Below are 27172 nucleotides of genomic sequence, written 5' to 3' on the forward strand. Positions count from 1 at the left end.
ACTTAATAAAGGACAATTCCTGAGGAAAAACGACTCAATTACAGAAATCTGGGTATTTGATTTGTTTCTTTACACCAGAGCCTAGTATAAAACCGTGTTTCAGAGAAATGGACAGTAAAAATGTGTGTTTTGTGCGTAAGACTTTATTTATCACCACCCCAATCCTTTCTCCCATCCAATGCAAATTTACACTACAGCTACAGATGCTTTTCCTGGGAATAAACCACCAGTTTAATCAAAGAAGAGAAGTTCCTTACTTCATCCGAGATGCGCCGGACCTTAAGGAGAGTTCGGTGACATTAAAAAATAATGATAATCCAAAGTCATGACTGATCCGGCCAAAAAACCTGAAGGCTTTGGTAGGAACGGAGTAAGATCTCTTTAGAATTAGGAGAGAAACCAGAACCAGGGCTTCTCAAATGCATCTGACTTGCATAAATGTATGCGACGTGATATGTTTGACATCATATCCTGTGCATTGGAACATGAAGCGAGCCTTGTTTTCACTTCTACACCTTCAGGACTAAAAACAGGGGGAATGATACAAATTTACACTGCATAACTTATATATACAATTACCGTGTGTGTGAATAAAAATACACAGTGCACAATACACACAGTGTCCTCTCTAAAAAAAACTGAACGATGAACGTCCAGCTAGATGTAGCAGAGCGTGATCTCCCTCATAGTTTTGGTGAAAGTACAAATGAAAAGTCCCCAGGCTGCTCAGAATGAGAAACAGATCCACACGATCATAAATAAGACATCATTTGAGGAGGAAAAATACTCGTTTCAGCTACCATTACAAAAAAAAAAAGTTTTTAAAGAGTCTTTAAATAAATTAAAGAGTACAAACACAAGAGCTCCACGGCATCATTAGGTCTCGCCGGTTTAAAAAGGCACCAGACAAGTGCGTCCTGACCAAAACAACACACATAATAAATACAGCACAGAGTGTCAAGCAGACTCAACCAGTCCCCACTGTAGATGGAAGAGAGATGACCAACACACACACACACACACACACACATTTAAAAACACCACACACACATCCTACAAGGGTCCGTCTCATGAAAACATGCATGATTACACCCCATAAATCAAAAGAAGAAATCATATTTAGCACAAATCAAGAGTCAAGCCTATTTTAAAGACACAGTTCACCTAAAAAAGACAATTCTGCCATCATTTAATCACTAAATGTCTGAGTTTCGGTCTTCTGTTGAGCACAAATGAAGATAAACCAAAGGAAGCTGCCTTCATTGACTTCTATAGTATTTTTTTATTTCTACTGTGGATGTTAATGGATGTTGAACATCCTTCAGAATATGTTGTTTCGTTTATAACAGAAGAAACTCATAAGTGTTTATAAGCACTTGAGTGTCAGTGAATGATGAGATTTTCGTTTTTAGGTTGACTATCCCTTTAAGAGCCAATAAAACCATCGAATTTCTCATGAGAATTTAAATTAATTTCATTTATTTTAAATAACATTAATGAGAAATGCTCATGTAAACAGCTGCAACGCTGATACGACTGCTCTTAAAACAACAGGCTTTACTTGTAATTTTTACTTAAAATATAATTTCTCCCTTTAAAAGGGATAGTTCACTCAAAAAATTAATTTACACTATTTACTTTTCCTCGGGTGGTTCAAGAGTTTCTCTCTTCTGTTGAAATATTTGGAAGAAAGCTGAAAGCCTGCAACCACTGCCTACAATAGTAGTATGAAATAATATTAACTACAACACAATGGAAGACATACCATTGACTTAAATAGAATTATAACGCACACCATTAGCTTTTATAATAGTTTAATACAAATCATCGACTTTTATAGTAGTATAATAACTATCGACTTTTATAGTATTATAACTATTGACTTTGATAATCATATAATACAAACCATCGGTTTCCAACCTAGTAAAATACAAACAATTGATGTCGATAGTAGTATGATACAAATCACTGACTTCCATAATAATGTCATATCGAACTATGCATGCCATTAGCAGTATAATAATCAACAATCAGCGCCTTTTATAGTAGTATAAAGCAAACTATTAACTTAGAAAGTTGTGTGATAATCATCAACTTCGATTGTAGTATAATTACTATCAACTTCCATAGTAATATACGAACCATTGACTTCTAAAGTAGTATAATAAACAATCAACGTCAATAGCAGTATAACTATCGACTTCAATTGTAGTATAATAACCATCGTCTTTTATAGTTGTACAAAACAAACCACCGACTTAGAAAGTAGTGTAATAACTAGCTACTTCAATTGTAGTATAATTAGTATTGACTTCCATAGTAGTATTATATAAACCATCGACTTCCATAGTAGTATAATAGAAACTATCGACGTCAATAGCAGTATAATAACCATCGACTTCAATTGTAGTATAATAACCATCGCCTTTTATAGTAGTGTAAAACAAACCATCGACTTGGAAAGTAGTGTAATAACTAGCCACTTCAAGTGTAGTATAATTACCATCGACTTCCATAGTAGTATCATATAAACCATCGACTTCTTTAGCAGTATAATACAAACTATCGACTTCAATTGTAGTATAATAACCATCGCCCTTTATAGTAGTGGAAAACAAACCATCGACTTAGAGAGTAGTGTAATAACCATCGACTTTGATTGTGGTATAATTATTATTGACTTCCATAGTATTATACTGACCATCGACTTTTATAGTAGTTTTATATAAACCATCGACTTTCATAGTAGAATAATACAAACTATCAACGTCAATAGCAGTATAATAACCATCGACTTTAATTGTACTATAATAACCATCGCCTTTTATAGTAGTATAAAACAAACCATCGACTTAAAAAGTAGTTTAATAACCATCGACTTCAATTGTAGTGTAATTACCTTTGACTTCTATAGTATTATACTAACCATCGACTTTCATGGTAGTATTATATAAACCATCGACTTCCATAGTAGTATAAATACAAACTATCGACGTCAATAGCAGTATAATAAACATCGACTTCAATTGTAATATAACCATCGCCTTTTATAGTAGTGTAAAACAAACTATCGACTTAGAGAGTAGTGTAATAACCATCGACTTCAAATGTAGTATAATTAGCATTGACTTCCATAGTATTATACCAACCATCGACTTCCAAAGTAGTACAATACAAACTATTGACTTTAATAGCAAGATAATAACCATCGACTTCAATTGTAGTAAAATAATCACTGCCTTTTATAGTAGTAAAAAACAAACCATCGACTTAGAAACTAGTGTAATAACCATCGACTTCGATTGTGGTACAATTACTATTGACTTCCATAGTAGCATTATATAAACCGTCGACTTCCATAGTAGTATAATAACCATCGCCTTTTATAGCAGTATAAAACAAACCATCGACTTCCATAGTTGTATTATGACCACTGACTTCCATAGTACTGTAATACTTTAAAATTGTATTGTACTATAATAGAAGAAATACTAAACTAAACACCAAGGAAATCAATGTTTACCAGCGATCCAGCCTTTTGCGTTCATCAGAATAAAGAAACTCAGACAGGTTGGGAACAAGTAAAGGATGAGTAAACAATGACAGAATTGTAATTTGAGTGTGAACTATCCCTTCAATGTGGAGGGAATGTGTTCTAGTGTGCCCACTACACATACACAAGATCTCGGCTCTGCTCCATCGGCCGCTGCGACGGCTCGTCCTCTTCCACGTAGTCTTCGTCCTCGTCCTCCTCCTCGCTCTCGATGGGCTTGGGGCAGCTGTACGGGTGGCCGTTGTCGTCGAAAAAGCGGCGGAAGGTGAACTCGTAGAAGGCGTGCTCGGGGTGCTTGCCGTTCTTGAACCAGCGGGTGAGCGTGTCGTTGTGGTTTCCGTCCGCGTCCTCGCTCCACAGTTTGTCCGGGTCCACTGGGTCGAAGTTGGAGGTGTCGGTGGAGTGTGTGATTTTGGGGATGTAGGGGGCTTGATGTTGCTGCCGCAGGTCCTTGGAGAAGTCGATAGTCCTGAAGAAGGGCTGTGCTTTGATCTCATCGGCTCCGTTTCTGCCCAGCCGGTCATCCGGGCCACGGCACAGCTTCAGGATCAGGTCTGTGGCCTCCGGGCTGAGCTTGGCCTGCAGTGGGATGTGGAGTGACGTCTGCCAGCGGATCACCTGAGCAAAACACACGGACACCAAAAATTAGGGCTGCATAATACATTGAGAAAGTGTAAAACAGGGTTTCGGCTTTCTTTAAAACACCCTCCCTCATTAAGCACACAATAAAAGCCTATGTTGGAACTATACCGTGGTTTGGAAAAGTCAAGGTTTTAAAATCACCAACATTTTTCTGCTATACTGTTCCTAAGGTAATTGTAAGATTTTTTTATTTACATTTTTTTCAGTCTTTTAGGAAAACAGTATCTCCAGCAAAACAAAATATCCAAAGATGTTATTTTAAATTGTAAAAAAAAAATGATAGTGTTTCTGAAACTAATGAAGAGAGCGGCCTGACATGTTTACTGCTCCAAAATATTTTAAATGCATCTCAAAATAAAATATATTGTGTTTAAAGGGGGAAAAAAAGTTTTCGTTTTTTCAGGGTGTCCCCGGAGTGTTAAAATGTCCTAAATTTCAAAAACTCACAAAAAAATTCACTGAAATGTGCTGTTGTGGGTCTTAAATACTTTTAAACAGGTCATAATTTTCACTAATTGTCCATGTAAAGCTTATTAGTACAACCAACAAATCCATCTAAAAAATGTTTAAAGTTAAAATTAACTATTTAGCAATATGGTTTAATTGTCTTCATTACATCCTAACGATTTGTTTACAAGTTCTCCGTGTTTTCATGCTTTAATGCACACATTTATAAATGTTGTTTATTATAGCTTTAAAACTGAGGCATTTTGATTGTCTTTAATTTAATATTTTTGATATTTCTCACTGCTATAATATTTTTTGTTCATGCTACATTGCATTTGTGAAAAGTATTTTGTTTTGCTTTGATTTTCAGAAGACTTGTAGATTAGTATCTCAATGTGAGTCTCAGATAAATAAATGACACCAAAAAATACTGTTTTTATATATAGATTATTCTAGATTAAAATAATCTAGAAGTTAAAGGTGTAGTTACCCTCTAAATAAATATTAATAGTGATTTAGAGAATTCTGAAAATTTATTGAACATTAGAAAACAAAATTACATTAAAAAAAAATAAATTTATTTTGTGCATAAATTTTGTTTATTCTAGCTTTTAAAACTTGTCTTTTTTAAAAGAATTGTTGTACTAATAAAAATATATAGAGAGTTTGACAAATTATTTAAATAAATAACTGAATTTTAATTTTAATTGGGCAAGTAAAAAAATTCCACTGACTATAACAGAAAAGTATTAGTGTTTTGCCCAGTGATAGTCTGAAATTTCATTGATAATGGTCTTAAAAAGGTCTTTAAAAGTCTTAAATTTGATGTGATAAAACCTGCAGAAACCCTGTTTTTACTCAGACATTTAAAAAGAGTATATATTAGAGCAGAAATCACAATACTGTGACATCGTGATGTTTTTATCCAAGGTTATCATACCATCAGATTCTTACACCGGCCCATGCCTATAACTGACTGCCAGATTTGAACACGTCATGCAGTTTAAAATAAGGATTTTTACTATTAAGGGAAAACCAAAATACTATTCTACAGAGCCCTGAGTGAAACTGTGTGAAACTCAATCAAGCGTTTTGATCACCTGCTATGAGTCTGTCACAGTGCTAAGGAGGAACCACCTTTCTAAGGTCACGCATCTCAATTTGATTCAGGTCAGGACTTTGACCAGGCCACTCCAAAACCATTCAAACACTTTTCACTCTGGGCTAAGTAGTTTTCCCTTAATAATAAAAACCTCCATTTCGAAATGCCATGATGTGTTCAAATCAGAGTACATATCTATACAGGGGCTTCATTGGGATTTATTTGCGCATTTGTTGATTTTGTTTGTTTATCTGTGTTTAATTAAGATTGGAGTTGAACTCATCAGGAGAACTCACCTTCATCTGCGTCTCCAGAGGAGTTGTGGCCAGAAACGGAGGCTGACCGACGACCATCTCATAGAGGATAACGCCAACACTCCACCAATCACACAGCTGCGTGTAGCCTAGGATTCAAAACAATTTATCAAGCAAGACAAACCATGTTCTAAAGTAATACAACTTTTTCTAATTCTTTCTCTACCCTAAATCATAACAGGAGATAGTGTGAAAAATGTCCTTGCTCTGCTAGACATCTCTTGGGAAATATTTGAAAAAGGGTCTAAATTTCACAGGAGGGCGAATAACTGAGTGTTCGGCTGTAATGTGCGGCTCATACCGGTGCGCAGCAGAACTTCGGGTGCGATGTAATTGGGCGTTCCCACTAGAGAGTGTGCCAGGCAGCGCTGGTGTTGTCTAGCCGCTCTGCGCTCCAGGGGCTTCAGGCGATCCCCGCAGCGGCAGTTTGCGGAATCTTCCCACTCCATACTGAAGTCCATGCTGTCCTGACGCACATGATCACCTGACGACACACACACACACACACCGCGAGTCAACATCCAGACCTGTTTTTTACACCCGAGCTCTCATTTACAAACCAGGGTGGAAATGTGCATACAACAGGCAAAGGTTGTGATCTATAAAAATAAAATGACAGGAGAATGTGCACAGCTGTAAATAAACACTAAGTAAATATGTTTACCTTAAATATTGACATGAATGATTTTAAATGATCATATGAGGTATAATCATTAATAACTAAATGTACAATTTATTCTGGTGTATTTTGCTTGTTGACACCACATATGTAAATTTAACTCCTCCTAAAATTTAAAATGCAAGTGAGTGTGCACGTGTTCTGGGCTATATGACCGCATAAGCAGCAATAACAGAAAGCACACAGATGACAGTCTGAGAAGTTTGTTTCCTTTCTTTTTAAAATTTTTGGCTTAGTCACTTTATTAAACTGGGGGTCGCCACAGCAGAATGAACCGTCAACTTATCCAGCATTTGTTTTACGCAGTGGATGCCCTTCCAGCCGCAACCCATCACTGGGAAACATTTTTTCATTTAGTTTTAAATGATTAAATAAATACCATAGGGAAGCTTTAATAATAGAGATGCAGAAGTAGCTGATCTCTGTCGAAAGACATGAACAAAAACAGATATATAGATAATTCCTTTACAATTAATCGGCTGTCTGAAATACTGGGTTCTGATTGGTCAGTCGCAAAATTCCATGGTATGTTGTCGCCACTGGCTTGCTTGGTTTGGGACTTTTGGAGCTGCGCATGGATGGATTTGCTCATCAGTGTTTAGGCTTTCAGCAGTGAACATTAAACCACACTGAACTGAACTCTGATAACTGGACTGACACAGCTTCAGTTTACGAGAACATCTGTGTTCAGCTGCTTTGACACAATCTACATTGTAAAAGCGCGAGAGAAATCAAGATATTTGTAGTGAATTAACATTGCTACCAAGTTACTAGCATGAATTAGCATGTTTGTAGTAGTGTTGTCAAAAGTATCAAGTTCGGTACCAATCGGTACTGAAATTTAAAAATGTTTAAGGGTCACGAAACACCAAAACACATGTGTTGAGCTGTTGGCAGTGGTATACGTGTCCCACACTGCTAAAAACACTATTAGGACACCTATATTTCACTAAAAAGTGTAAATTGGTTGTTTTTGCATTATTTCAAGCAAATTCGTACTTCCGGTTTGAAACGAATTTTTGAAGCTGCGTCACGGTCATGACATAATAGCGTGTATTCCAGCGTGCAGACTGGATGTCTGAGCCAGAGTGTGTCTTATTACGTCTTACAGTGTGCTGCATTAATGCATGAGTAAGGCTCGGTTCAAACCAATCAGCGCGCTCTATTGTGCAACTTCATTAATATTCATTACTGTCACAGTGTTTAGACGACAGAGACGCCACGTTGTGTTGGCAAAACAAGCGTGAAGAGTTGCTTTTATAGTTTGCTGCAGTTCAGTTTTGTTTTCATTTTCTCTCTGTGAGAGCGCAGCTGGAGTCACGTGTGGATTAACAGTGTACGCGACGCTCGACAACAATAACTTACGTGTCTAAGGAGGATTATTGTTTACCTGAGAGCTGTTCTCATCTGCAAACGCTGAGATCCGGATTCGCTTGTAGTCTCCTCTTAATAAAGACGCGGCTCTAGTTGCTGGTGATTGTCCTGTCTCTATAGATTTGGTAAGTGAGCGACCAGTGCTCTTTGTTTATTCAGTTTGTTCGTATCGAACTAACTATTGCACCGAGTGTAAACATGTTAGCACCACAACCAAACCTCGTGTAGGGTTTTTACCGCATTTTGTGACCGGAATAACACGCGCGGCTTTCTGACACTACCTGCCATGTCCATCCAAGTTTCCGGAAAATGTTGAGGGTTTTTTTCTCTCATTCGCCGTGCGGTATCAAACATTGCAGGAAAAATACACGCTTAGAGCAGTACCTCGAATCAAATATCTCGTTTGTTGCGAGGGGCATGAATGAATTCCCTGATTGAAAGAGCCAAACTGCAGTTAAAGTCCACCATTTAATCATTTGGCAAATAATTCAACTACAGATGTCCATGTAAACACAGTCACTTTCTCCCCTGTGTGTGTGTGTGTGTGTGTGTGTGTGTGTGTGTGTGTTTTGACTCTGAAACTCAGCGCGTGGTCAAATAGACACTCCCACCCCATCCCTCTTTTGCTCCTTTGACACTCCCCCCTAAACAGAGCTGGACACGCCCACTTTTCTGTCCTTTTCCAAAGTAGAGGTGTGAAAACACCCTGCTAAGATGAGGGGGTTTCATGGCCCTTTAAATACACTGACACTAGAGCATTTTAAAGCTGCGTGGATCAGTCGATCCATCAGCGGCTTGCTCATGTCAGCTCATTGACAGATCAGCTGATTGACGCGACTTTAAAATGCAGTAGTGTCTGCGTCTCTCTGTGTCGGTAAACAGTAGTAAAGAGTGGTAAACCAATGACCTTTATGGCCAAACACAGTCATTTCTGTTGAGCACTGGTGAACACAACGGCCAATCAGCTGTGTTAAAGAACATGTTCAAATGTGCACATGCTCGTTACTTTTGACAAGCTTCCTAGATGTTACACGATAATAGCACAAAATCATTGGATCAATTCACCAAAATGTGTTGGAGATGTTAGACTCACCGCTTTGGTAGTATTTCGAGTCGTGAGTCCATCTGAATCCAGTGCAGAGGCCGAAGTCTGTCAGTTTGATGTGTCCATCACGGTCGATCAGGATGTTGTCAGGTTTGATGTCTCGATGGATGAAACCCATTTTGTGGACGCTTTCCACAGCACAGATGAGCTCTGCGATGTAAAACTGAGCCAAGTCCTCCTGAAAAATGCCCATTCGGATCAGAAGACTCATCATGTCTCCTCCAGGGATGTAGTCCATGACAAAGTACAAGTTATCTTTATCCTGGAAAGAGTAGTACAAGCGGACGACCCACTCGTTATCCGCTTCAGCGAGAATATCCCGCTCGGCTTTCACGTGGGCTACCTGGTTCCTTAACAACACGTCTTTTTTACGGAGGGTCTTCATGGCGTACAGAGCTCCAGTGTCCACTTTCCGAGCCAAACACACTTCTCCAAACGCCCCGATTCCCAGAGTCTTGATCTTCTCGAACATGCATTTGTCCATTTTGGCGCGCTTGAGGCGGATGTAGTTGGACTCCTTCTGGCTCAGCATCATGCGCATCTGCTCCTGTGCGTCGCCCGAGAGTCCCACCTGAACACACAACACACTCCTTATTCAGAAACACAGATACGCCAGCGACACACAACACAGACTGACTGATCTTGCGACATTTCAGACACAACACTGGCATCCAGCACTGAAAAACAACACAGCATGCAACACGCTCTAGCACATGGCGCTCTAGTCTAGAGTTAAACAGCAAACGGCACTCTAGGCTAGTTTTTCACTTCAGATAGCGCTCTAGGCTAGTTTATAACAGCAGACGGTGCTCTAGGCTAGTTAATAACAGCAGACGGCGCTCTAGGCTAGTTTTTAACAGCAGACGGTGCTCTAGGCTAGTTTATAACAGCAGACGGTGCTCTAGGCTAGTTATAACAGCAGACGGCGCTCTAGGCTAGTTTATAACAGCAGACGGTGCTCTAGGCTAGTTTATAACAGCAGACGGTGCTCTAGGCTAGTTTATAACAGCAGACGGTGCTCTAGGCTAGTTAATAACAGCAGACGGCGCTCTAGGCTAGTTTTTAACAGCAGACGGTTCTCTAGGCTAGTTTATAACAGCAGACGGCGCTCTAGGCTAGTTATAACAGCAGACGGCGCTCTAGGCTAGTTTATAACAGCAGACGGCGCTCTAGGCTAGTTATAACAGCAGACGGCGCTCTAGGCTAGTTTATAACAGCAGACGGTGCTCTAGGCTAGTTTATAACAGCAGACGGCGCTCTAGGCTAGTTAATAACAGCAGACGGCGCTCTAGGCTAGTTTTTAACAGCAGACGGCGCTCTAGGCTAGTTTTTAACAGCAGACGGTGCTCTAGGCTAGTTTATAACAGCAGACGGTGCTCTAGGCTAGTTTATAACAGCAGACGGTGCTCTAGGCTAGTTTATAACAGCAGACGGTGTTCTAGGCTAGTTTATGACAGCAGACGGTGCTCTAGGCTAGTTTATGACAGCAGATGGTGCTCTAGGCTAGTTTATAACAGCAGACGGCGCTCTAGGCTAGTTTATAACAGCAGACGGCGCTCTAGGCTAGTTTTTAACAGCAGACGGTGCTCTAGGCTAGTTAATAACAGCAGACGGCGCTCTAGGCTAGTTTTTAACAGCAGACGGCGCTCTAGGCTAGTTTATAACAGCAGACGGTGCTCTAGGCTAGTTTATAACAGCAGACGGTGCTCTAGGCTAGTTTATAACAGCAGACGGTGCTCTAGGCTAGTTTATAACAGCAGACGGTGCTCTAGGCTAGTTTATAACAGCAGACGGTGCTCTAGGCTAGTTTATAACAGCAGACGGTGCTCTAGGCTAGTTTATAACAGCAGATGGCGCTCTAGGCTAGTTTATAACAGCAGACGGTGCTCTAGGCTAGTTTATAACAGCAGACGGTGCTCTAGGCTAGTTTATAACAGCAGACGGTGCTCTAGACTAGTTTATAACAGCAGACGGTGCTCTAGGCTAGTTTTTAACAGCAGATGGCGCTCTAGGCTAGTTTATAACAGCAGACGGTGCTCTAGGCTAGTTTTTAACTTCAGACGGCACTCTAGGCTAGTTTATAACAGCAGACGGTGCTCTAGGCTAGTTTATAACAGCAGACGGTGCTCTAGGCTAGTTTATAACAGCAGACAGCGCTCTAGGCTAGTTTATAACAGCAGATGGCACTCTAGGCTAGTTTTTAACTTCTGACGGCGCTGTAGGCTAGACTTTAAACAACAACAGATGTTTAGGCTAGTTTTTAACAATAGATGGGACTCAGGGCTAGTTTTACAAAGCAGAAGGCACATCCGCAACATCGATCTGTCTGAACACTCTTGTAATTCGCTTAAAACCTTCTTATTGATTATTTTTGGTTCAGGTGTTATGTGTAAAGAATTGGATGTGAGCAGAGTACGGCTGGTTTTAAATCACACAGCGCCATCTGCTGTTAAAAGACTACGCTCAGAATCCATTCAAGAAAGATCAGCGATGCATTTTGAAAATCCCATAATCGATTTCTTGAACAATGTTATGTTACAGCTCTAATGTTTGCACAACTAGGAACATACACTGAATTTAAACTGTCTGCAACTGCAATGTGTTTCCTATAGCATGGTAGTTCCTTCAGCATGGTTGTTATGCATGGTCACACCGAATTTTTCTGCATGCATTTGATTAGATTACATGCAATCAAGCTCTTTCCTTCAAGAACCCAGCACTCTCTCTTATCTTAATTAGTCTGGCTAAAGCGATACTACTTTTGCTAAGAGTAAACATTTAATACTTTGCTTTAAAGACTATTAATTGCATGTGGACATTGATATGAGGTTAATTTAGACCTCCAGGCAATCCAATAAGCTCATATTTCTGTTCTAAATGCCAGTCAAATGCCTAAATAGCAAGTTTTCCTAACCCTATTTCCAAACACTTACTGATTGACCAGCATTTTTATAATATCCTTTAGTGCAGTGGTTCTCAAAGTTGGGGTCGGGACATTGAGAGGGGGTCGCTTGGTGATTTCCAAAAATCTAATAAATTTGATTAAACATTTAAAATTACCATTGTTATTCTATAACATGCAGAAAATGAAAATAGTTACATAAAAATACAATATCCAAACAAAAAGCCATCAGCCTTTCGTTTTTATGTTGTTGTTTTTTTACATTGGATTGCAACCCCTAGGGTTTTTACATTAGATTAACGACAGAGCAATAGTGTCTGTTGCACCAGATTGATTTTACGGCACTAGCTAAACTTTCTGACACCTTTACAGCACTAAAAAAAAAAATACAGATCACGACTGAACATGGAGGATGATCTTTAAGTGGCAGTCTCCAAAATTAAACCAAGACTTGTGATGTAACTTAAATATTGTGCCCACCAGTCTCATTAAGTGAGGTAAATATTTAATAAAAATAAATAAATAAATGATATGGCTGTTAGACTGTTGTCAATATGCTTGTGTTTATATAGGCCTATTGGTTTGTGCGAGTATTGTGTGGAACGTTTGTATCATTATAACCACTTCCGAAAACAGTCGGGATCGCAAGTCATTGTTATTTTGGGGGTCCCCAGATGAAAAGTTTGAGAACCCCTGATTTATTAAAATGTCACGGTGCATGCTTACAACAGCTGCAAAGCTACTAATGCACCCAATAGACCAATTCACCTAGTTATACTACATCCTAAAAGTATGCACCTTTATTCTATCTGTACAAATCTGTTGCTGTTTATAACAATATAGTAATCATACAATTAAACAATGATATAGTTTTTAAGATGGCAGCACTGTCAAACATAGTTTCCAATCATAAACAAAAGCACAAACACTTACATTCTGTTTAAATGTAAGGTTGGAAAGATGAATTTGCACAGCCGAAGAAATAGAGGAGAAATGTAGTTTGTTCTGTCGCTTCAGAATTGTAAAGTCTCTAAAGATCGCCAACTCTTGATTTAATCATAATAAATATGTGAAAACTAAACAATCAACCAAGAAAACATTTAGAAAAGGTGTGGTGATTAAAATAGACTCAAGCACATGCTGTCCGAATACCAGAGTTTTACTTTACCACACTCGAGAGGAGGCTACTCCAGAGGAAACCTTTAAACTATGAAAACCAGCTGATCAGACAAAGAAAAGAAAGGCAGCGGCAAAAGGAGGAGATCCACACACTGAGAGATAAGACAGACAACAGAAAGGGAGGAAAAGAGGGAAGAAAAGAATGAAAGGAGACGTCAGAGCAAGGTTATTTTATTAAACGAAGAGTAAAACTATTAGAGTAAAAGCCCTAACGCAAGTCCTGAGGTACATGTCAGATGCTCCACAGAGTGAAATCTGGGAAAGTAAGATCGCTGATAAAAATAAGAGTTAAAGTTGAAGTCAGAATTATTCACCCCCCTTTAAATGTTTTATTCCTTTTTTTTAATATTTCCCAAATTATGTTGAACAGATTCAGGAAATGTTCACAGTATGTCTGATAATATTTTTTCTTCTGGAGAAAGTCTTATTTGTTTTATTTCGGCTAGAATAAAAGCAGTTTTTAATTTTTTAAACACCATTTTAAGGTCAATATTATTAGCCCTTTTAAGCTAATTTCTTTTCGACAGTCTACAGAACAAACCATCGTTACACAATAGCTTGCCTAATTACCCTAACCTGCCTAGTTACCCTAATTACCCTAGTTAAGCCTTTAAATGTCACTTTAAGCTGAACACTAGAGTCTTGAAGAATATCTAGTCTAATATTAATTTACTGTCATCATGACAAAGAGAAAATAAATCAGTTATTAGAAATGACTTATTAAAACTATTATGATTAGAAATGTGCTGAAGAAATCTCTCCATTTAACATAAATTGGGGGAAAAATATACAGGGGGGCTAATAATTCTGACTTCAACTGTATATTGTACCTGTTCATTGTAACATCATTAAATAAATAAATGATTTCTATAATAAAGGAATGGTCTATGTATGACCCAGCACTATAAAGCAGAGTGAGAGTGTGCTGACCCGCTGCATCTCGCTCTCCAGCTGCTTCTTCCTGCGCATCCTCTGCTGGTGGTTCTTCAGGATGTTCTCCACATGCTGCTCCATGAAGAACTTGAAGGCCTGCGGAGAGTACATGGGAAGTCTGCTTTCGCCCTTGCGTTCCTCGTCTCGTTTGTGACGGCGCACCGGCACCGGGGACGTCGTGATCTGCTTCTTCTCTTTAAATAACAAGTAACAGAGAAGGTCAATCATTTATGATGAACACATGACAGTGTTTTCACAACTTTCAAAAAAAGAAAAGGAAATGGTTTGAGACTGATAACTGCCGCCAGAAGAGAAACAGCATCATATTTACTGTGCTCTCTCTATATACTCTGCATTATAAACACCTTGCATACATGGTAATTCAAAGAATTTCAAGGCATCAATATATTGGGCCGGTTTCAGTAAGGAGGTTCAACCAAATTTAAAAACGAGTTTAAACTTGAACTCGGAGTTGACTTACCAAGCCGATCTGAGTTAGGTCAATCTACTTTGAGAAGAGCAACTCGGAGTTAAGCGCGCACACCATGACTAGGCATTATCAACGATAATTATCAATATTAAGAGTCACCATGGCAACTGAATTTCTTTCTCCAGCTGAACTTGATGTGCTCATGCAAAGTTATATGTAGCAAATGAGCATATATTGATAAAGCAACACCACTGCATCAGTGAAACAGAAACAGTTAGCATGAAAAAATAGCTGCGTAAGTTAATGCGCAAGATTACATTTAAAATATTTAAATACTTATGTATGATAGAAAAGTTATGTAATGTGTGACGTTGATTGACTTTTCACTTGAAAAGAGAGGAATAGGACGTAATTTTGACAGTATTTCAGTTGTAATTGTGTTAAATGACATAAAATTTGAAAAAAATTTGACAAAACAAGAACGTATATAACCTTAGCTTAATGTTCAGTGGAAATGTTAAATTTAAGATTTCTACTTTTACACACGTTGATCAGTTAAAGATAACATTTCTAAAGTAGTTGAGTTTTTAATAGACCTTTTTTTAATACACATACTGGAATTTGTTCAGTAAAAGTGTTTCCATCGTAGTTTATGCACATCTTTTCTTATCGAATAAAAAGTTTATCCTACTCGGTTATGAATTTTATGTGTATTTTCAAAAGTTATGTGCATCTTGGCGTTTCCATCAACCGGTTTTTCATGCGCATATCCAAAATGTGCATTAAAATAGGTGGGTGGAAACGCAAGACTAAGGCGAGAAATACCGATTAGTCTATAAAAAAAAGGGAGGAGACCGACAAAAACTCTGAGTTTAGAGAATAAAACCTGCTCCTGACCAGGTTATGCTCACAGAGTAAGGGTGCGTTCACACCTGTGAATCGATTCAGTTGTTCTGAAACTGATTAAAATCGTTACATTGTTGCTCTTTGTTCTTGGTGCGGTTCACTTTCACACGGCAAAGTTTCTAAACGGACCAAAAGAGCTAAAACAAGTCACGTGTGATAAAACTCTCCTTACATTGATCAGTTTCACGGTTTATTTTGCAGAGTCCTGCTCAGCTGTCAGGGGGATGGTAGTGGTTTGGTAGTGTTTGACAGGGTGCACGTGACGTGTCTAAAGAGCGAGGAGGGATGCGGAGGGGAGGGGTGAGAAGGGTGCGTGACGTATTTGAGGACCGGGAGGGAGACGCACGATTTCTGCAGATTATCACTCGTTTTGTGGGCATCCTGGAGTCTCTGTGCATTTGCGGGAGACCCCCGAAACTTCGGGTGACTTGGGATGTCTGTGTAATAACTTCCCGCTCTACTAATAATTCTCTCTTCAAATAGCCGTACGCCTATTACTTATCCATAATACACTGTAGTTAACAGGGCTCAGATCGTATTGCTTTCTCACTACAATTGATCTGCTCCAGAGTTTGTTTCAATCAAGCCGAGACCACCTCATTCAAGCGATCTCATAGCGATTGTTTTGGCGCAGATCCGAGCACGATTGGTGGTTTCACATATGCCAAACGAACCATGCTAACTGGGCGAACGAGACAGGTTCCCAAACAAAAGTATAGGTGTGAAAGCACCCTAAGTTACCTTGATAACTGACTCAGAGTAAAAGTAACCTCTCTTTCAGAAACAGGCTTGACTTACCCTGCTTTCACCAGTTTGGCAAACCTGATATTTTGTAATGGAAAACCCAGAGTTTCTCTCGCTTCAGGGTTAACATACTCTGAGGTTTCACTTAACCTCCTTTCTGAAACCGGGCCTATGATGACCATTAATACCAGAGTGGGGAAATGTCAAAACAGCTTTTTCTGGTTTAACTATCGAGGCACGCTGTGAGTCAAATTAAAGCTACAGTTTGTTTATGTTTAACATGAGGTATCATGTCAGAACCCAGGATAGTGAAAGTGTCACGGATGGATGATATCAGACTCTGGGTGAGTTTACTTGAAAGTCTGTGTGTTTCAGTCTGACATGATGCAGTCAGAAACTATTGCTCACCTTCCTCCGAGCCCTCGGCCCTCTCGCTGGAGCAGGTGCTGTCTGTGTCGTTTTCGTTGTCTGCCGCGTCCCCTTCTTTACTGCAGGGCTTTAGTGCGGGGCTGGAGTCGTACCCTGGTGGCGGCTGCTGCTGCTGGAGCAGGTGTTTGGGATAGGGAGGCGGTGGGCCCTGGTAGCTCGGGACTTCAGCAGCGGGTGCAGGGGGCGTGGGCGGCTCTTGGTAAGCAGTGGGCGGAGGTGGCTGCAGCCAGGGCGGGTGCGCAGGGGCCACAGCGGTGTGCAGCTCCGGCTTCTGCACACGCATGCTCTTGACAGGCTGCAAGATGGGCGCCTGGGTTACTGTGGTGACTGTGGTGGCAGAGAGCTGTGAGTTGGGACACTGGCGTCGATTGTTTGGTGCACTTGTGAAAGAGTTGGAGCGTCCTGGGACGCTGTGCGTCCATGATGAGGAGGTGTCCTGGCCGGGGGGCGTCTGAGCCTGCTGCACTGGCGGCCGTATTACTCCAAGGTTGTACATGTCCAGGTTGTGGCTGTTGCGGTTGGGCACCAGCATGCTCTGAGGGAGGCTGGCTCCGTTTGGAGGTGCAGTAAGAGCGCTGGACTGCATCTGCTGGGCTGTGGGGCTCTGCCTGTTGGTTTGGTGCATGGAATAGGGAGGTGGCGGTGGCTGCCGGGCACCACTGTTCATGCCCATGTATTCGTTTTGCATGCTGCCGTTCTGAGGCCAGGATGGTGGGAAGTTAAACTTGTTGCTGTTAGAGTTCTGCATGATGATGGGCTGCCGACCCACCGGCACCGGGCTGAGCCCGCGCTGATTTTGGGACTGAGGGTTTATATAGCCATCACCTCGAGGGCCTTGGGGCACTGGGGAGATCCGGGGCACCAGGTAATCCAAGTTCCCAGAATAGCGCTTGGTTGAGGGATTGGAGTCCCATGAAGACGGAGGAGGAGTGATGCTGCGCACCTGCCGGGACAGGGGAGCGTTCACTCGCTGGCCGCTGGAGGCAGATGCCAGATTTTGAGGGAATGTGGCAGGCCGAGAGAGGTCACTTTGAGGCCCAGGGCTGCTGGGGCGATAAATGAGGACATCATTAATTAAAGCGCTGTGTCGCTGTGGGGCCAGAGACTCTTTTGAACCCTTCCAGCTTTGCCGCCGCAACAATGGCTGTTGAATTTGGGGTGGACCTACAGAGGACACAGCCACACATCAGCAAGATACTTTGAAAAACATGTTAACAAGATTTTATTTAGAGAGAGTTCAGAGTAGGGATGGGCGATATAGACTTAAAATTGTACACAGCAATTTCTAGTGTTTATTGACATAATGTTAAGTCAAGTATTCTGTCAATCTGTCCTTTTGATTTTCCTAAATCAAAAAATAATAATACATGACAAAAAAGGCACTTCAAGCAGAATATTAGCACTATGCAAATGAATTGGTAAAATGTTTTACACGGTCATCATGACAAAAACACACAAAATTAGTGAATTTCTTATCATTAGTCAAACTTCTTATTAAAAACATTAGTTAATCTTTTTTGCCTTCAACTGTATTTGACCCAATGTTCCTCTAGTTAACTAGCAAGCTGTGGATTTTGAATGCCTTCCCTCAGGTTAATACAACATTACCAGACACTGTTTACAAGCACAACACACACTGCGAGATCAATCTTGCCATCATTTTTATAAGAATGAAGAATGGGTGCAGCGTGCATACAGTTAATTTGGATCAATTATGCGAGTCTGCAATAAGACAGTATCCTCTCTCCTTCAGATGTGCTCGAACTCAAATCATAATCCAGAACTACATTAAGCGTGCACATTTTTGGTATGCCTGGAATACTTCTATGCAATAACACTGGGTTGGGTTGTCTAAATTACTAATCAATCACGTGTTAAGGAAGTGTTTTTGGTTTAAGGTCAGGTGCAGCAGACAACAAGCAGGTTAATAAACTACTGTACTGTAGTCTGACCCCATAGTATCATACTGCTACCCCGAGCAGACAACAACCAATCACATACTTTATGGATGGATTTGCTCTTCAGTGTTTGGACTTTCAGCAGTGAACATTAAACTACACTGAACTGAACTCTGAAAACTGGACTGACACAGCTTCAGTTTACTAGAACTTCTGTGTTCGGCTGATTTGACACAATATACATTGTAAAAGCGCGAGAGAAATAAAGATGAGTTTAACTGAATTGAAAATTTCTATCAATAGAGAATGAATGAATATATCAGATTCTGTGGCTGCTAGTAATCAGTGTTGGGTAGGTTACTTCAAAAACACTAACTAATTACATTATTAAAATAGTTTTTAAAATACATTCTAAATATGTTGTCTAAAAAGTAACTTCATTATTTAAGAAGTTATTTAATTGCTAACAATATGCTAATTCAGGCTAGCAACATGTTAATTTAAGCTAAAAACATACAGAATACTAACTAAATTCATAATTCTTTTAGCTTTATTTACAAAATTAACGCTTAAGAATGTTAAACGTGTATCAAAGTATATTTCACTCCTTCGATAAAGTGACTTCTTTAGTTAAAACATCTAGTTACTCTCCAAATATATTAGCAGGGTTTTTCCTGCATTGAGGATTACACGTCATGGCCACCGACAGACCCAAAGAGATGCTCAAGCACTGCTCATGCATTTAATTACATTTATTGTTAGACTTTTTAAATAAGACAATATTTGACCAATGCAAAATGTGTTTAAGTGGCAAAAACTTTGTGGCTGGGAGTCCAGCATTATGTTGATCCTGATTTGCGTAAAATAATAATATGTAAATCAAAGGCGGCAACACCAAGGCTCCAAAAATACAATTTAATTAAATTAAAAATTAATTAAATAAATTAGTATTTTTGGAGCCTTGGTGTTGCCGCCTTTGATTTACATTAAATTTGCACTTTTTGTGGTTTTGGCTGAGCACCCATTTAAGAGAGATTTGCGTGCTTTTGTACAGTTTTTTCGTAAAATAATAATAAAAAAAAGAGACATTTACAATTACTCTGGCTCTCTGAACTTGTCATTTAATGACACTAACTAGTTACTGCTGTTATAACACTGCTATTAATAATGCCTACCCGCTTGTTTTATGGCCGTGTTCACAGGACGTGCCGAAGGGATCTGCTCCCTCACAGCCTCCTGGAAGTTTATCCTGTTGACCATCAGCTCCTGTAAAAACACACAGATGATGAAGATTAAAGGACACCACATTGCATTGATAACATTTTTGAAAAGTGTCTGAAACATGACAATCATACGCTTTATTCATTATAATAACGCAAACACGTTGAGCTGTTCGGAATATAAAATTAAGCCCATGTTAAATCATTATTACACGGCTGTCTAGAATACTGGATTCTGATGGGTCAGTCGTGACATTCCAAGGCATGTTATTCCCAGATAACAAATGCCGAATAACAAGGACTCATTCTGGAAGTGAGAATCACCCTGACCAGTGAAAATGCTCACATGCATTAACTAACATCCACATTCATGTGTTTAATTGAAGAATTAATAACTATTACAGTTTTAATGTTTTTCAGGAAGTTGTTTTCACAGAAAAAAAAACATTCAGTCTTTTACAACAGTCCTCTGCTTTGTGCCAATAAGCCTGTAGGGCTTTCTTCTGTTATAACTTTCTAAATGTACATTATCCGTAAATAATTTTGAAATTAACAAATTGGGATTCATTACATGGCATTTATATGCAAAATGAAAAATGCTGTGTGAAAGCTGTGAGCTCCCGAGCATTTAATTTGCATTAGTGCAATGTTGTTTCATTATGTCAGGGTTCCACAGAACACTTTCCTGTTATTAATGGCACGCTGCTGTCAAATGTTTATGCAATGGATTGCATGCATTGCTGTGCTTGTTTAACATCCCTCATATCAGTGAACATGCTCATGTCATATCATTTACATCAATATTTCATGTCAATGCATTTTTGACTGCAAATAACTTTGTAACAATTGGGATAACAAACAGCCGGTCACATCAAGACAGTTGCACTGCACATTACGTTGGAAATAAAGTACATCCAAGATGATGTTAATCGCAGAATAAAGCCCAAACAGGTTTATCAGTAGCCCAAAGCAAAGCACTGTTATATAAAACTGAAGAGTTTATTCTGCAAAAACATCCAACTTGGATGTACTTATCCCCCTTACTAAACAGGTTCAAGCCACAAAACATAAAAATTAGGCACTAACCATTGTTCTGAGCTGTAATAGTTAATTAATTCCTAAGTTAAACTGACAGAATGCAAACAGCTGATGGAGTATACACTAACCTGCACATTATTCAGACACAAGACGGCACTAAACAGGTAAAAACAATTTTAAAAATGCAGCGTGACAGACAAGCAGATACACATGAAAGTGGATGTAAGTATATGGATGTGAACGTATTCACTGACAGTCAAGGTGATTCTCAGTTCCTGGATGAGTCTGTGTCATTCAGCGGTTGTTATCTGGGAATAGCATACCTTGGAATGTCACGACTGGCCAATCAGAATCCAGTGTTCCAGACAGCAGTATAATAAGGAAGGCTTAGAATTATGGGTGCAATGATGCAGATCAATCCCAGTTTCAATGTCACAGTTTCAGTACAATTTGATATACATTCAGTAAAAAACAGGACACTGTCAAATAAAATAAAAAAACTATATCTAATCAAAAGAACGAATAAATAAAATACTATTACTAAAACAAACAAAAACTAAAGCAGCACTGTACATGTGGCACACATCACTTTCACGTGAATGTGTCCATAACTGCTGGACATTGTGCATGCCATGGACATATATTCAAACATGCACAGAGCCAGTTCGGAGGATAAATAAAATGCAAGACTAAAACATGAACGTCGTACCGAGTTGTATTATATTAAGTATTGCGGCATAACTGCTCAGAACAGACTATAACTTATAAAAGAACATGAAATGAACCTGAAAGTTTAATTCAAGCCACAGAATGTAATATTGTTCTCTAGAGGGCGTGTATTCACAATGATCAAAGGTGTATTTTCATGACTGAGTGTGGAATCATGGGAGTTGTGGTTTCATCATCCTACCGGAATCATGTTAATGGATGGAACCCTTATTATTAACAGTTGTAGTATGGTAGTACAAGTGAGACACTCCATCTCACTAGTTAAAACTGATTTATGTGAAGCTGCTTTGACACAATCTACATTGTAAAAGCGCTATACGAATAAACCTGAATTTAATTGAATAATAGGGTATATGCGGAAGTATGCTAAAGGACTTTTAATTTGCCAGTAACCTGGGTTAAGCGCTTCCGGTGAACTGTGCGGCATTGCAAAATTGGCTTGTTTAAGGTCTGTTTTCTTTAAAAATAAGCGATCTCCACTGGCTGAGTGATATATGATATAAAGTGGGTCTCAGATTGTACAAGAACTGCATTAAATTACATTTCCCCCTGCCATGTCTTAATAATATAAGCATTTATTTTAACCCAGTATATTCGATGACGCTTCTGCGATATACTGCCGATTCTGACGGGAGCGTGCAAGTAAACGACTTTTTGTCTCGTTTTACGCTTGAGCAACTAAATGAATGTCAAAATCTATTTAACTGAAAATATTTTGATTACATTACAACATCAATGCTGTAAAAGGAACCGTATAAAATGGATAACAAGTCACATTAACCGTTCACCAGATGTTTATCGGTATGAGAAGAAACACTAGCTCCGCATATACCCTATTCCTCTTGATTTGAACAATCTGTATAGCTTTTGGCATAATTCAGTACCCAAGTCAGCAAAATATTTGTTTTAGTATTTTTTTTATTATTATTTTAATGACAAACCGTAAATGTTGTACCTTTAAAGTTTGGTCTAGATGTCTGCCAAAAAACACCAAAATCTGTTTTGTCAACCAATATGCAAATCTGGCAATTACACAAGAAATGCAGAGCAGTAAATCATCATATTGACAAAATATGTCCACCATCACACCCACAGCATTAGAGTATGACACGTCACCGAGTTCACTACAACAACCAGAGCTGGTCCGGCAACATACCACGACTGTCATTCCTCAAATAATCCAAATTATAAAGTGACAGAGGGAACATTCCTGACACAAATGATTGATACGCCGCATTTAAGGTTGAGAGGACACAAAAACAGCTCACTTCCGTACATTCGGCTCCGATTAAAGGGATAGTTCACTCAAAACTGAAAATTCTGACATCATTTAACCATCTTTCACTTGTTCCAAACGTGTTTGACTTCTTGTGTTAAACACAACGGAAGATATACTAAAGAAAGGTGGAAACCTGTAACCATTGACCTACATAGCACAGCACAGATTTTTTATTTAATGCCATGTCAGCAACTATTTTATGCAAAAATGTGAAAAGAAGCGTCTCAGCAGAAGGCAGTCTATAGAGACTACAGTGCTCATTTGTGCTTCATCTAAAACTCCATATTTATAATCCTCTCAGTCGCTGACATTATCTTCAGCAGCTCAAACACTCTAATAGTGAACGGCTGCTTCTCACTCAGGGCTGTGTTTGCTAATGAAGGCGAGATGGGCTGTTTCTCAATATGCGTTCTTGTCTGTACTTTCGTTCTCGTGTACTTGTGAAACGTCATCAACCGTTACCGAAGTACTATTCCAATTCAAAAGTTCACATCTTGCCAAGTACAGATAAAATTCCCGCATGTGTACTTATTCCGCCCCTTTTATGCGAACTTGAAGCGCAGGTATCCCAGAATGCATTGCAGCCCAAGCAGGGAAAGCTAATGGCGAAGAAGAAAACCCGCACGATTTTTAAAATACTCCTCTGTTGTCACCAAATAAAGTTTTTAGAGTTTTTCAGGCGATAATATAGTTGTTTTAAACTCGAATCGACAGTTTGTTTATAAAGATAGCGCGCCTTTGGCGATGTGGCTCAGCTTATGCGGACTCTGATGCCCCATTCACACGGGGCTTCAACAACAATGCTTGACTGAAGGCGTGTCGGAAGTTGGAGATGAAGCGATCGTCATAGCAGCGTCAGCCAATGAAACTCAGTCAGCATTAGGCCACTGTCTAGCTGGTGTATTTGCATACAGCGATCTGATTGGCTGACGCTTCCATCGGCGCTTGAGCTAGTCCCAACTTCTGCAGCGAGCAACGCCTCTGAAGCGGCGCCGACGGATCCACAATGCAGTTCGGCAGCGCCTGACGTCACCTATTCAAAGTGAATGGGAAGCGTTAACACTGTCGCCCCGTGTGAATGGGGCGTGACCCTCAGCCTGTCAGCGAGAAGCTGCTTTAATCAGCCAGTCTATCTCGGATATACCACTGGATAGCATCTCTCTATATTTATTATTTGTTCTCAGGTGAATTATTTTGTCAGTGTTATTTTGCTAGGGTTTATAATAGTCTTTAATTATGTTACCATGTTTTACAAGGTTTGTCCTTGTTTAAAAATTGCGTTATCTTTATTTCTTATTGTGTACATCTTGTACTTTATACATGTATAATGTCCATTGTAGTTTATTAAATCTGATAATTAAAGACATGAGTCTGTGTATAATAACACATTTTACTTTACATTTTTATGGATTTGTTTACATTTTCTAAAATTAAAAAAAATATTGATTATTTTATAAATATTAATATAATATTATTTATAAGGCTGTGCTTTATACAATTAAATCATTTTATTGTTAATGTACAGTGAAACCGATAAATCCATGGTGAGGTAAGTGACACTATAAAGTACACTGCCTTTCTATTTCTGTCATCGGGAGTTCGTTCTTCCAAGTCTGAACTTTGCGTACTTGGTATTGAGAAACAGCCATGGTCACTACTCACTAGTGGGCGGGGCTTTCCCCCTCTGATGACACGTACAAAGGAAGAATGTCAATCAAAGTGTTTCTGCAAGTTTTTATTAATTCTGATTATAACAAATAGTTTTAATAAATGCTTACCCTAAAGGCTGTAATCGAAAGGTTGCAGGTTCAACTCCCATTCCTCTGGAAGTAATGCTCACTGTGTATTTGTGTGCATGCTCTTAGGATGGGTTAAAAGCAGAGGACCAATTTTGAATTTGTGTAAAACCATGCTTGACAAGTCTCACTTCCAGGTAAATTTGTGGAAATTGACATCCTAGCAGATTTTCATGTTTGCGTGAACTGCCCCTTTAAAACTCAACCAGCTGCATTACCTCATCAAAGCCGGGCTCCTGCGTCTGGAGTGTGTGTTTGCTGCTGTCTGCGGAGCTGTTGTCTCCGCTGGAGGAGCTGTCGTGGGCAAACGGCTGCAGGGATTTGCGGATCTCCTGCAGGGCTCTGTGGTGGTGGGAGTTTCTGGGGTTGGTGCTGCGCCCTTGCTGTCGGGACTCATCCGGCGGGCCCTTCCCTGAGCTCTGCTCTGGCTTGGACGCATTGGAGGACGGGGAGAGGTTTCGCAGGCTCTCTCGGATCTCCTGCAGCATTTGCTGACTGTTGCCGCTGTTGTTGCTGGCAGGGAACGTCTTGGGTCGCATTTGTCTGTATCCCTCGGGTTTCTCGGCCCTCCTCATGTAAAAGCATATGTTAAGTGCCAAGGCGGTGAAGAGCGAAGCGGTCCAGAATCCAGCGTCTGTTTCAACTGCAAACTGAAGGAAACACTGATGAGCGGTCATCAACAAAAATAAACAAATAATGTCATTCATTCATTCATTTTCTTGTCGGCTTTGTCTCTTTATTCATCAGGGGTCGCCACAGCGGAATGAACCGCCAACTTATCCAGCATATGTTTTACTCAGCGGATGCCCTTCCAGTTGCAACCCATCACTGGGAAACATCCTTACCCACTCACACACACACACACATACACTACGGACAATTTAGCCTACCCAATTCCCCTATAGCACATGTCTTTGGAGAAACCGGAGCACCCGGAGGAAACCCACTCCAACATGGGGAGAACATGCAAACTCAACACGAAAACGCCAACTGACCCAGCCAAGGCTTAAACCAGCGACCTTTTTGCTGTGAGGCGAACGTGCTACCCACTGCGCCACCGTGCAGCCCCAAATAATAATAGAAAAATCTAAAAATAATTAAATCACTAATTTTGTCAAACCTTTGTAAGTAAATCTGTAAATAAATTTGAAAAATGTTGGAAACCTGTAACCATCGACTTTCATGGTTTTTGCTTTTTTTTCTACTAATGATGTCAAGTTTCCAGCTTTCTTCAAAATAACTTCTTTGGTGTTCATCAGAATTAATAAACTTATAACTTTTGGAACACTCGAGGGGAAATAAATAGTGAGTTAATTTTAATTGCTTGTTTGTTTGCAGAGCAAAAAATTGTCTTGAAAACTGGTGACATAAATACATCCATACAAACCGCTAAAAACACAAGCATAACAACAACACATCATATGACAATTATACAAGTTTAAATATCACTTAGACTCCTTTCATAATCAGTTAATTCTCAAGAAAATAAATAATAATTTGCTATTAAACAATGTTACGATTTAAAATCACAACCGCAATTGGGACTGGGCATGGTATAAGCTGGTATAAGTTTGATAACCTTCGATAAAAACACCACGGTGTCAGGGTATTGTGATTACTGCTCTAAAATATACTCTTTTTAAATGTCTGGGTAAAAACTGGGTTCATCTCGTCAAATTTAAGATGTTTTAAGACCTTTTTAAGACAAAATCAATCAAATTTCAGACAATCACAGGGCAAAACGCTAACAATTTTCTGTAATAACAGTGAAATGTTTTGTACTTGCCAAATTAAAAATTAAAATTAACTTATTTCTCAGCCACATATTTTAATAAATTGTGTCAAAACAAGCAAACTCTAGTTATATACATATATATATGTTTTAGCCCAACCTTTCTTTAAAAAAAAGACTATAAAAAACTATAATAAACAGGATTTTTGCACAAAATAATTACATTTTTTTAAATGTAATTTTGTTTTCTAATGTTCAATAAAATGTCTTCTGAATTCTGAGGTCTTAATCAAGGTTAATTTTTATTTTCAATGTAACTACACCAACATTACAAAACGCTATATTTTGATGTAATTTTTTTAATCGACACTCACAATGAGATACTCATCTACAAGTCTTCTGAAAATCAAAGCAAAACAGAATATTTTTCACAAATCCAATGTAGCATGAACAAAAAATATTATAGCAATGAGAAATAGCAAAAAATAATTAATTGAAGACAATCAGAATGCCTCAAAGTTTTAAAAGCTACACAAAACAACATTTATAAATGTATGCATTAAAGCATGAAAACATGGAGAACTTTTAAACAAATGTTATTGTAAGGATGTAATGAAGACAATTAAACCATATTGCTAAATAGTTATTAGTTAATGTTAACTTTGCATAAAAACATGAAGAACTTTTAAATGAATAAATTAAACTGCATTAATTTAAATATATGTTATTGTAAGGATGTAA

General features: G+C 39.1%; 1 protein-coding gene across 5 annotated transcripts in view; it reads right to left on the reverse strand.

Annotated features, from left to right (window-relative positions):
* Nucleotides 1-27172, reverse strand: part of lats1 (large tumor suppressor kinase 1) — a 777671-nt gene that overhangs the window by 749000 nt on the left and 1499 nt on the right. Inside the window, exons 2-10 of one of the 5 annotated variants that reach the window (XR_015517621.2) lie at nt 24918-25349; nt 19813-19903; nt 16719-17903; nt 14228-14424; nt 13287-13389; nt 9205-9787; nt 6360-6542; nt 6041-6147; nt 128-4171 (exon numbers count right to left, since the gene is read on the reverse strand). Coding sequence is in view for 3 of the 5 variants with exons in the window: in XM_087296798.2 (XP_087152924.1) it covers nt 3668-4171; nt 6041-6147; nt 6360-6542; nt 9205-9787; nt 14228-14424; nt 16719-17903; nt 19813-19903; nt 24918-25274 (3207 nt within the window). In the remaining 2 variants the exon portion in view is untranslated. 5 annotated transcript variants of the gene reach the window in all.

This window comes from Danio rerio, chromosome 20 (assembly GCF_052040795.2).
Source record: "Danio rerio strain M-AB ecotype USA chromosome 20, GRCz13ab, whole genome shotgun sequence".
Lineage (NCBI taxonomy): Eukaryota > Metazoa > Chordata > Actinopteri > Cypriniformes > Danionidae > Danio > Danio rerio.